Here is an 11,990-nt window from a genome sequence, read left to right on the forward strand (position 1 = left end):
ATGAATAAAATAAAAATATAAAACAAACACGAGCAATTACATGGAACCACAAGAAGTAAAGGCTGGGAATGAGAAGAAAGGAAATGAAAAATAAACAATATAAAAACAAAAATACATTTTACTCCCTCTGTCCATTGTCCTCCTTTCCTTTTTAATCTGTCCCAAAAATATTGTCCCCTTTCTATATTTAGAAACAATTTAACTTTATGAGATGATTTACAGCCACACAAGTATCTAAGGCTTGTTTTGGGCCACACATTTCAAAAGTCTTCATTTATTTCTTAAACTTTGTGTCAAGTCAAAAGAAGACAATCTTTTTGGGACGGAGGAAGTAAAAAAAAAAAAAATTAAAAATTAAAAATCAAAAGAAATTAAAATAAATTAAAAATCAAAAGAAATTAAAATAAACAAAAAAGTAATCCTATAATTATAGGTGCAATTATACTCAATTCTCAACCCCCCTTGAGAATTGGAGGGTGTAATTATACCCTCCCAATTACACCAATTTTCACCTAACTGTTTAATTATTTGATCAAATAAATAGATTAAACTGTGTAATTACACCTAATTCTAATTATGTGGGTGGCTTTCCAAACAGGCCCTTACTGTATCAATTATAAAGAAGTCCCAAGTTGGAATAAAAGAGGAAACAAAATAAGAGTGGATAAAGGGGAAATTATAGGGATGGGGAAAAAGAGGGAAAAGTGGAGCAAAATATGGTGGTGAAGGCCACATATACAGACAGACATACCCCTCCCCTCATTCTCATTCATTCTTTGCTTCCACAAAGCCTTTTCTTATGATATAAAATAACATCAATGTTTTCTTGCTAGAATATCCACTTTGCTTCTTGTCTAAACATAAACATAGATATAATTTGTTGATCAATCAGATTATGATGTCAGCGTCACCGTCATCATCATCATCATCGGGATCAGAGGAAGGAATAGAATCATACAGAAAAGGAGGATATCATGCAGTGAGAATGGGGGATTCATTTAGGGGAGGCAGATATATCGCTCAGCGTAAACTCGGTTGGGGTGAATTCTCCACCGTGTGGCTCGCTTATGATACCACTTCTTCCGTATGTGCCCTTTTTTTTAATTATTGCTTCATCTGTCTGTCCCAATTTATCTTATGTGATACTTTTCGCTTTTTGAGACTCAATTGCATTAAACTTTGAACCTAAATTGAATTAGATTAACTCAATGTTTTAAGATTAAAAATTATATAAAAAGTATTATAAGTTGCAACATTCTTATATTAATTTGGTGAAAAAATACGTGGGTCAAAGCTCATGCACTTTGAATGTCGGAAAGTGAAAAGTATCACATGAATTGAGACAGAGACAAGAGGATTTTATTTTTCCTATTTCCTTTGATTTTGTGTTTATTACGGTTTTTTGAATTTACAGTGTATATGTTTATTTGAGATCGTTATTTCACATTTGATGAAAATCCTGAGCTAAGATTTAGTACTTATGCTTGATTGATGAAGATCATCTTTTTTTGTGGCTAAGCAATTAGTACTAGAAATGCGATTTGCCATGGGCAACGGGTTTTAGTTTTCTTTTCTCGATGATTGATCAAATTGGATCACACCTTGATTAAGTAACTCTACCTTCCAATTGGTGGATACTAATTGGCACATGTTTGTTAGTACTCCCTCCGTTCCAATTTAACTGTCTTAGTTTGACCAGGCACGGAATTTAAGAAAGAAAGGGATGTTTTTGAAATTTGTGGTCCAAAACGAGTTTTGGATATTTGTGTGGCTGTAAATCATCTCTTAAAGTTTAATTGTTTCCAAATATAGAAAGTTGACATTCTTTTTGGGACAGACTAAAAAGGAAAGTGTGCCACATAAATTGGTATTGGGACGGAAGGAGTAATAATTTTTGTCAAGGAGGATTCTATTTGACTAAGTTGAATGAGAAGAGAGAGTATGTTGTTCATATTACTTTCAGTTCTACCTAGTTTCTTTTGGGAGATATGAACGGGCAGCCCGGTGCATGCCGGATCACAAGGGTCTATTGTATGCAGCCTTACCCGGCATTTCTGCAAGAGACTGTTTCCACGGCTCAAACCCATGACCTTCTGGTAACATGGCAGCAACTTTACCAATTACGCCAAGGCTTCCCTTCTTTTGGTAGATATGAATTACAAAAATCAAACAACTAGTTTGGACACCTTATGTTTTGTCAAGATCTTTTAGGTTCTTTCCTGTTTTCCCGAAATAGGGTTAATGAGGGAAACTCAGCTAGTCCGGAACCTATATAAAGGGGGAGGGTCGTTGTAGATTGATAGCTCACGTAAAAATAATCTAACTATGATGAATACTGATTTAGGACCTGAAATAGAGTGGAATGGATCCCAACCAGTTTGGGATTGATAAGGAGTTGATTGACCGATTGATTTATTGACAGAGGCCAGGAATTTGAAGTCGAACATTGCAGATGAATTCGTTGGCTGCTGAGTTGTTGCGCAAGACTTTTTGTCAGTATCTCCGAGGGCAATATTTCCCCACTAAAAATGACACTAAGATTTGAAGTCGGACATTACTAAAAATGACACTATATACTTGTATAATGGAAACAAATGCACTCTGATACATTATGCTGCACTTGAAGATATCCCGGCACCTATTTCAATTTTTCTCCACTTTGATGAGGTTCAACATTACCTATTTCCTTGTTTATTCGAATGATACTTTATGTTTCTGCATATCTATATGTTTGATGATAGTTAATTTTGCTTGACACCTCACACCCTTCCAAAAACTTCCCTAACACGATCTGAAGTATTATTACACTAGGCCTCAAGTAGGGTTCCTTTTCTCTTCTTTTTTTCTTTTCTTCTACTTCACTCTTCTTGTCTATATCCGACCATCTCGAGCAAGGAAAATATATCTTTTACTGCTTACAGAGTGAAACAATCTCCATTTAGTTTTAGACATTGCCATTCTAGCCATTTCTTTATGCTGTCAGACTTGGCATACATTGCTTATGTTTGTGATATATACTATGCATATATGAGGTCTCTTTTTCAAGTTTTAAGATCTGTGACCCAAGCAACAGTTTTAAGTCCTTCTTGTCATGACATATTCTGAACTCCATAGAGCTCCACATTGCGATTTGAGAAGTTTGAACGTTTCCATGTCAAAAGTATTTGTCTTGGCGGGGGCCAGTGGGTGGGGGGGGGGGGGGGAGGAATTGGACCTGGTTTGGAGTCAACTGGTGATAGTAGATTGATCGCTGAGCTAGAATATCAATGCATTAGCTGGCTTCATCATGGAAGTACAAGGATATTTTGTTGTTATGTAGAATAAGCACATGGAATTGCTCTTCTTTGGAGAATTTTTATTCAATGTCTTAACTGATGGTAAGCATGAAAAGATTCTAAAACATTTGGTTTAAAACTAACTCCAACTAGCATGTGCTTTAGATTTCCTGTTCTGTATTCTCATTGTGGATGGTTTTGAAATTTTTGAATTGGTTTCTTGGACTCTGGAGCTTATTGTACTTTAACTTTGTTTGGGTAGGAATATGTAGCCTTGAAGATCCAGAAAAGTGCGCCACAATTTGCTCAAGCTGCTCTTCACGAAATTGAAGTCCTTTCTGCTATTGCCGACAGTGATCCCTCTAATAGTAAATATGTTGTTAGACTTGTTGACCATTTTAAGCATACAGGCCCAAATGGACAGCATCCGTGCATGGTCCTTGAATTTCTTGGTGACAGCTTATTGCGCCTAGTCAAATATAATCGTTATAAAGGCCTTGAACTGGACAAAGTTAGGGAAATATGCAAGTGCATTCTAACTGGTCTAGATTATTTGCACAGGGAACTGGGAATTATTCATACAGACCTAAAACTTGAAAATGTTCTTTTACTTTCCACGATTAATGCCACAAAGGATCCAATTAGATCGGGGACAACACCCATACTTGAAAGGCCTGAAGGGATCCCAAATGGAGGAGCAACAATGAATATTATTGAGAAAAAGCTAAAACAAAGGGCAAGGAGGGCAGCAGCCAGGATATCTGGCAGACGAGCTTCAATGGGTGGCGTGAGAGGAGGTGTGAAAACAAATAGAAGTCTTGATGGGATTGACTTGAGATGCAAGGTTGTGGATTTTGGAAATGCATGCTGGGTTGACAAGCAGTTTGCACAAGAAATTCAGACCCGCCAGTATAGATCTCCAGAAGTTATACTTCAGTCTGGATATTCATTCTCTGCTGACATGTGGTCTTTTGCTTGTATTGCATTTGAGCTTGCTACTGGTGAGATGATGTTCACCCCCAAAGGTGGACAAGGTTTCAGTGAAGATGAGGTATGATCTGATCCCATTCTTTTGATGTTGCACTATGCAACTGTCGTGCTTAGTGCCTTTTGTTTCAATATTGTCCTTTTTCTTGCAACTTAGACTCTCTGGGCCACTGTATGTTCGGAGTAGGGGAAAGGTCCTCATTTATGTCGGACATGTTTACGAAGTTATTTTGCTGATTTGACATCAGCTTTTTTTGCACATGTGCAGTGGAGTTATCCAAATTAGCCATTAAAAGATTTCTATCAGATGGATTTTAAAGTTTTTGAAAAACTGCATTGAATATATTTCCTAGTATCTTTTTTGGTTCCAGGATCACCTTGCTATGATGATGGAGCTCCTAGGAAAGATACCTCGGAAGGTGAGCAGCTTTATTTTTTGCTTGCGTGATCCTTTAAGAATTATTTTTAGAAGTAATGCTTGACATGATATCTTATAAAAACTGATGGTGAAGCAGATAGCCAATGGTGGCGCTCGATCTAAAGATTACTTTGACAGATATGGAGATTTGAAGAGGATCCGGAGGCTGAAGTATGGGTCTTTACAAAAATTACTTATTGATAAGTTCAGATTTTCTGAAAATGATGCCCTTGAATTTACCAAATTTCTTGGTCCCCTTCTTGATTTTGAGCCAGAGAATAGACCAACTGCTCAGCAGTGCTTGCAACACCCATGGCTCAACATTAAAAGCCTAAACCAAACAGAGGTGAAGAGTGAATCTGGTATGGAAAAGGTTAATGCTGGGATGAGAAACCTAACCAAACAGAGGTGAAGAGTGAATCTGGTATGGAAAAGGTTAATGCTGGGATGAGAAACCTACAAATGAAGGCTGGTAAGTGATGTATGAATGTGAATGGATGGTCTTTCCCTTGCAGCACCTCTCCGTTACCATCTCTCCCCTGTATCAGATTACTTGTGACTTGAGGTTAATAGATTCAAGTCATTGGTTAGACTTAGATGTATTATTTTTGATTGATTACCAAAAGGAAACGACCTCCAAAAGGAAAAATTGGCATCAGTCCTGAAATATTCCTAGGTGAAGCTTCCACTTGTTTTAATGATGTTGACATTCGCCAAAGAGATGATCCTTCATTCCGCGAACAAATAAGTTGACCATGTTCTTTTGAAGGCCTGAGGGAACAAAGCAAGCTATAGTATATGGCATCATCTGAACTCAGCATTGTCAATCTAGGAAAGAATCTTTAGCAGCCTGTAGAGAACATTAATGGGAACCTCTTGATATGGAATGTGTTCTGTACATTAAACATCGAAAGAATTGGATTCTGTGGAGGAAGTTTATTCTCCGTTTCTGCGGGTAGGGGTGGCGAGAGAAGCTACAGCCCCCATTTTTTTCTTTCTTTCGATTTTAACTCAGGTTGAGGTCTTCGTAACAACTGATATGTAATTTTTTTGTATACATCACTCTGAAAATATTAGTTGCCACTAAATTTTTACAAAGAACCTTCCCTTTTTGTCTTGTTGCGTCTAATGCTTGTATCAAATTTACATATTCAACAACAGCTGCATCTTAATCCCTCTCAAGTTGAGATCTGCTATTCGAATACTCACTATCCATATTGCACCATTTAAATACATTTCAATTCGATAGTACATGGAAAATAAGTAAGAGCAGTGCAAAATGTACAATTACTGAAAGTGACAGACAAGAAGATCCACCTACCTGGGCCGTGAGGAATATTGGAAATTGATGGGCTCTGACGTGAAAGAGACCCAATGTCCCATAATACCGGGCAATTCGCAGGAATGTACCTATTCGGGGTGGTCTTTAATTTTGTCCCTCAAATTGCCTTAATTTTGGTCTTCGCGAATATCCCGATGCTTCGGCTCGAACTCCGGCTTAGATATAAAAATAAAAAACAATTTGCAAGAGAAGACTTTTGGAAAAGTTTGCCTTATGCGGCATAGGCTGCATTAAGGCATAACTAAAGTTCTGCCGGATCCGGCAGAGGTTGTCTTATAAGGTAGCCTTTTAGTTATGCCAATGCAATCTCTGCCGGAGACGGCATAGGTTGTCTTTATGCCTGATCCGGCATAGGTTGTCTTATAAGGTAGACTTTTAGTTATGCCTTAAGGCAACCGATGTCGGATCCGGTATAATTTTAATTATGCCTTAAGACAACGTATGCCGCATAAGGCAAACTTTTTCCAAAATCTTGGCTTGCGATTTTTTTTTTTTTAATTTTGACTGAGCGGGGTTCAAATTCAGAACTTCGGGTATTTTCGATCACTTTTTTGCCTAAGTGCAAAAATTAAAGATCACCAATTTGAGGGACAAAAATTAAAGACCACCCTAAAAGGAGAACAATCCGCGCAAAAAAATGATACCGATACAGGGACCACGTACCAACCCAACTTCGCAGCAAGACTTTTGGGGGGTTTGGCACGTGTGTTTAACAGAATGACAAAGGTATTGAAACAAAATAGCAAAGTTATTGAAATCTTGATTTCATGGTAAAACTACTGCTTGAACAGTTCTTTGAAAAGTTTTTACATACCACAAAAAAGTGTGGTGAACTGAATGAGGTTGCTCCTCTGTGTCCCTATGTGGAAAATCATTTTTTTTTTTTATTTTTTTTTTTACATTGATCCAAAATGAGGAAAAATAGTCCAGAATTGAAAAAGAAAAAAAATGAAGGTCAAAAGTGATAGATTTTCCTTTTTATTTCAATGAAGGTCAAAGTGCCATGTATAAAGGATAAATATGCCATCAACTATCAAAACGCACTATTTACGCATTCGCTCAATAATAATTTATTTACGTTATGCCGCTATTAAAATGGCCATCCATGCCATTTTTCATTAATTTTATTTATTTTACAATAGAGATATGACACTTGACTCCAATTAGGTCCACGTCGTTTAATTAAACCAACACAAATTTATGGGTCGTGTTTTAGTTTAATTTAGGATTTAATTTGTAGTCGGTTTAATTAAATACGTGGACCTCTAATTGAGGTCAAGTGTCATATCTAAGTGATTGTGAAATCGACGTTAATAAAAATGGCATTGGGATGAGCCATTTTGTAACGGCTGATGGCATAAATGAGTCAAACTATTGACTTGTGATATAAATGTAGCCCATTTCCGAGTAACATAAAGATATTTAACCTTTTCCGAACTTTATTTTGTATTTGTATTTTTAATTAGGGAAAACTGAAATATTTTTTTATTTTTTATTTTCTAAAAGTAGTTTTGATTTTGCTTTGAAAGTCATAGTTAGTACTTCTCAAAATTTCTGTAAAATAAAAAATAACTTGCTAATTTTTTCTTTTTATAAAAATGAACACTACCAATGTGGACGATTTTATCACCAATTCAGAAGATGATCATCCACTTTCATTATTTTTTTGTGTTCCCACGTGGTACTTTTTAACGTTAACGTGTGCTTATAAACCACTTTGGCTCAAATTAATGGTACCAATTCGTAAAAGATAATGTGGGACGGTCATTTTGTGGACTGGATCATTAAGGGTATATTGACACACCTATATAACCCCAATTAATATTGGACATATTTTTGGCCAAATATTATAGGGAAAACAACACAAAATATCCCCAAAAATGTAAAATATTTACCCGTCCATGCCTCGCTTCATACCCGATCTGCCGAATTACCTGACTACACCCTCGCCCAATGTCACGACCCAACCGGAGGACCATGATGGGCACCCGGAGCTAACCTACCGAGCACCACATGACATACATACATCTCCTAATCATACCTAAGTGGGCCGTAATGCTAACAAATAGATGTCATAAACTATAGGTACACATGCCAAGTGATATATACATACATACACCATCAAACTATGCCCATGTATACAAGCCGACAAGGCCATCCAAAAGATATAACAAAATATGGACCGAGGAGGTCATAGGACAACTAACTGTACACATCTGTCTACGAGCCTCTACATAAAGTGCATAACATAATAAGGACGGGACAGGACCCCACCATACCCATATTTACACAAAAGAATCATACCAAAACGAGTCGTAACTTCCGGAACAAGTTAGTGCTCCGTGCAAAATGCCGAGATGACCGCTAAGGATCCGTACCGTTCTTCCGTTCCACCGTCGCATGAACACGTCGTCCACAAACAAAAAGACGCGCACGAATAATGTACCGAGTATGTAAGGCATGAAAAAAAAACAACATATAAAGATATGAAAATAATATGAGGTAAGAGAAATAACTCGTATATCCGATTGCTTTTAATGGATATCATGCAAGCCTTCCTTTAAAAAAAAACATTTTCATATATATATATATATATATATATATATATCAGTGGTGTGCACCAAGGTTTTGGAGAGCGAGAAGCGGAAAAAAGCAACGAGGCCTCGCTTCACCGAAGCGTGAAGCGAACCGCGCGCTTTTTTCATGTGAAGCGCAGTTTAATACAAAAATAAAAAATATTAAATAGGGATAGATAAATAACTTAAATTAAGAAGTAAATAATAGATACTAGAACTAGATATTCAATAATCCTCATAAGTCATAACATATTAAGTAAATGCAAAACCAAATCACAAAGTGAGCAACATCTTATTCTTCAACAAGATCTCCAATCTCTTGAAGTGTCATCACGTTCGAGTTATTGTATTGGTCATCATCTTCTTCTTCTTCTTCATCAGAGGCTTCATCAATTAGGGTTCTACTTGAACTTTTAGCTACTCGTTCCTTGCTCCTTAAAGTACTCCCCCTAAAATCATAAATATCCTCCTCAACTCCACTTGCCACAGCAATATGACCAAAAGTGAGACCTTCTCCTTCATATACTTCTTCTTCTTCATGATTTTGGGGGGCTCCAGTTAACCATTCATTTGCTTCATCAATGTTATCCAACAAAATTGGATCAATGGTATCACGAGCTTTGTAACGACGTTCCAATGTTCTATTATATTTAACGAACACTAGATCATTGAGTTTCTTTAGCTCAAGCCTATTCCTCCTCTTAGTATGAATCTGCACATAGTTGTAAAAAGTAATTGAGAGGAGTACTTAGGACAATTGAGATACGCTTTAGTTTACTAATAATGTAATATAACTTTTCACCTGTTCATACACGCTCCAATTCCTCTCGCATCCGGATGAGCTACAAGTTAAACTTTGAACTCTAATAGCACATTCTTTCAAGTTTGGAACTCCATGACCAAATTGCATCCACCAATTAACTGTAGAGGTATTAGTTTAGAAGTTAGTAATGTAAAAGTTAAAGCTCTAAAGAGTAAAAACAACTGAAACAACTTGCTCACGCAGACAACTGCTCCGGCTTCAATGTACTGAGGTAATCCAAGTGTTCCATCTACTGCCATGTACTTACCAAGCTCCTCCCCTATTTGGTCTTGCAAGACATCATCTGGCACCATCCTTGCAATACATGCATGATATCCTCGCCCCACACTTTGCCATTCAAAGCCTTCTTCGTTTTTTACATGTTAACCCGAGGTTCAAAATATGCGTCATTTACAAAGGTTGATTAAGTTATCCGTCCAGCACCTTTTACCAACGATTTCAAAAAATTTCCCATATTTCCTCTTATCTTTTTCAAATGCCTTTTCAATAGCTTCTTTGGCCTCTATCCACATGCCTCTAAATGTAGCCCATTGGTGGCTGCTTTCTCCCCATCCACCAAACGAAGTACATTAACCAAAGGATTACCAACTTTAAGTGCTTGAACACAGTCATTCCAAAAATATGGACCAACAATATGTCTCGCAACTTCTTTCCCAAGAGCTTCCTTTCGAGATACTTACTCCATTATCTGGCTGACATGAACAAGGTTCTCAAGTTTTTCTCTTGCAAGTAAAACTTTTGGTAAAGTCGCCACAAATTTGCCGCAAATCTTGTCTTAGTCAGTTTCACCAAATTTCTTTTGCTCGTGTATCTCTTCATCATGTTCAACAACAATGGCCTCTGACTAATGTAAGAATGTATCTTAACAGCCTTAGCAAAAACTGTAGAAAAACAAATTTTCATAGTTATAAGTATAAACAATTAACCTAAAGGTTAAAAAGGAAAACTAGAACCACTTGTTCACCTGTAGAATATTGTGGGGCTAACTGAAAATGTCAACGAAACATCAAGTTGACACAATAGGTAGCACATGAGTCCACAAAAATGTCTCCGGAACACTCCCTTCAACATGTCGCCTCGCTTTTTTATTTTCAATTTGCATTATCAAGAATAACTTTGTACAACATTTTCCTTCCCAATTTTCAATATAGTCTTCTCAAACAAGTTGAACATCTTATTGGAATGGCTAGAAGAGTCATGTAGCGTCATAAGATTCAAGAAACACACTCCCTTTAGGAGAATTCACCAAAACATTAATGACCATTTTCCCATTTTTGGCTGTCCATTTATCCATCATTATGGAACATCCATAAGTTTTCCATTGCACCTTATGCTCCTCGACAATCTTGTTTGTCTTCTCCACCTCTTTTTTTAGACAAGGAACCTACTCGTGACAGGGCGGGGGTTTGGCCTCCGGGCCATATTGGCCTACGAACTCAATGAATTCATTAAAACTCTCGGTGTAATTTACACAATTGAAAGGGAGCCCCGCATCATACATCCACCTAGCAAAAGCATCTACAGCACGATCTCTCATTTTCTTCCTGCAAGAATCTAGAGTAGAAGCTTCACCTTTTCCCTTTTCATTTTGAGAGGAATAAAGATTGAGAGGACCTTTCACATTAAGAAGTGGTGGATGATCCACTTCATCTAGTCGAAATCTTTCTTTGACATTTTATGGAGGCGGCCCTATTGACATATCAATATCATCCTCATCCATTTGAGTATCTTCATCAACAAGATTAACCATAGATGCTCCATAGCCACTGATTTTTTAACTCATTTTTTCGCAAAAGATACTTATCTCATTTCTTCAATGTAATCCGGAACACTTGGACATACTTTGACATCTCTATAACCACCAATTAGATGTTTCTTGTGACGATGTATGCGACCGTGATATATAGCTTTATAAAAGATACATTGGACTTTGTAGGCATCGCCACCGCAACTCCATACGCCCAAGCTGGATCTTTTTTTTTGGCTTGATGCCATTGAATCAAAAAACAGAATTTACTACAATCACAACAAAATAATAAATTTCAGAATAGTCTACAGAGATGAAAAAAACAGAGCAGAAAAAAAATTGAAGAACAAAGACAAAAACAAGGGAGAACAGTGAAAGAAATTACAAAACAGAGATAAAAAAATTGGCAAATTTTTCCGCCGAAGAACCTGAAAAAAATAGAAAAGAAGAAGAGAAAAAGAGCAAACCCAATGAAGAACCTAAAAATAAAAGAAAAGAAGAGAAACCGGGCAAAATGAAGAACAGGTAAAGAGAGAAAATAAGGAAGAGGAAGAGAAGAGAAAGAGAAGGAAGAGAAGAGAAAATTAACTCCGAGACTTCGAAAGAGGCGTAAAAGAGTTGAGAAGAAGTAGTCAGAAGAGTCCCAATGCCCTCGCTGTAGAGCGTAAAAGCACAAGTATCAAGCATCGCCCCTCGCTTCTCGCTTTAAGCGAAGCGCTCGCATTTCACAACCTTGGTGTGCACAATAGGTGCCGTACCCAGCCGATTATAGCGGGTTTGGAGAAAAAACAACATAGATATGTATTTTTGGAGAGCCCCAAA

At 37.1% G+C, this 11,990-nt stretch overlaps 1 protein-coding gene across 2 annotated transcripts; it reads left to right on the forward strand.

Annotated features, from left to right (window-relative positions):
- Window positions 1–653: 653 nt before the first annotated feature.
- LOC132034491 (uncharacterized) lies at window positions 654–5,797 on the forward strand. 2 transcript variants are annotated; one of them, XM_059424877.1, is made up of 5 exons: window positions 654–1,084; window positions 3,538–4,326; window positions 4,616–4,681; window positions 4,778–5,026; window positions 5,089–5,797. In XM_059424877.1, the coding sequence occupies exons 1-5, from the start codon at window positions 896–898 to the stop codon at window positions 5,158–5,160; spliced, it is 1,365 nt and encodes a 454-aa protein (XP_059280860.1). In that variant the 5' UTR covers window positions 654–895; the 3' UTR covers window positions 5,161–5,797. The 2 variants fall into 2 exon arrangements, with proteins under 2 accessions (XP_059280860.1, XP_059280870.1); XM_059424887.1 differs by having other exon boundaries at window positions 658–1,084; window positions 4,634–4,681.
- The last annotated feature ends 6,193 nt before the right edge of the window (window positions 5,798–11,990 follow it).

This window comes from Lycium ferocissimum, chromosome 2 (genome assembly GCF_029784015.1).
Source record: "Lycium ferocissimum isolate CSIRO_LF1 chromosome 2, AGI_CSIRO_Lferr_CH_V1, whole genome shotgun sequence".
In the NCBI taxonomy this organism is placed as follows: domain Eukaryota; kingdom Viridiplantae; phylum Streptophyta; class Magnoliopsida; order Solanales; family Solanaceae; genus Lycium; species Lycium ferocissimum.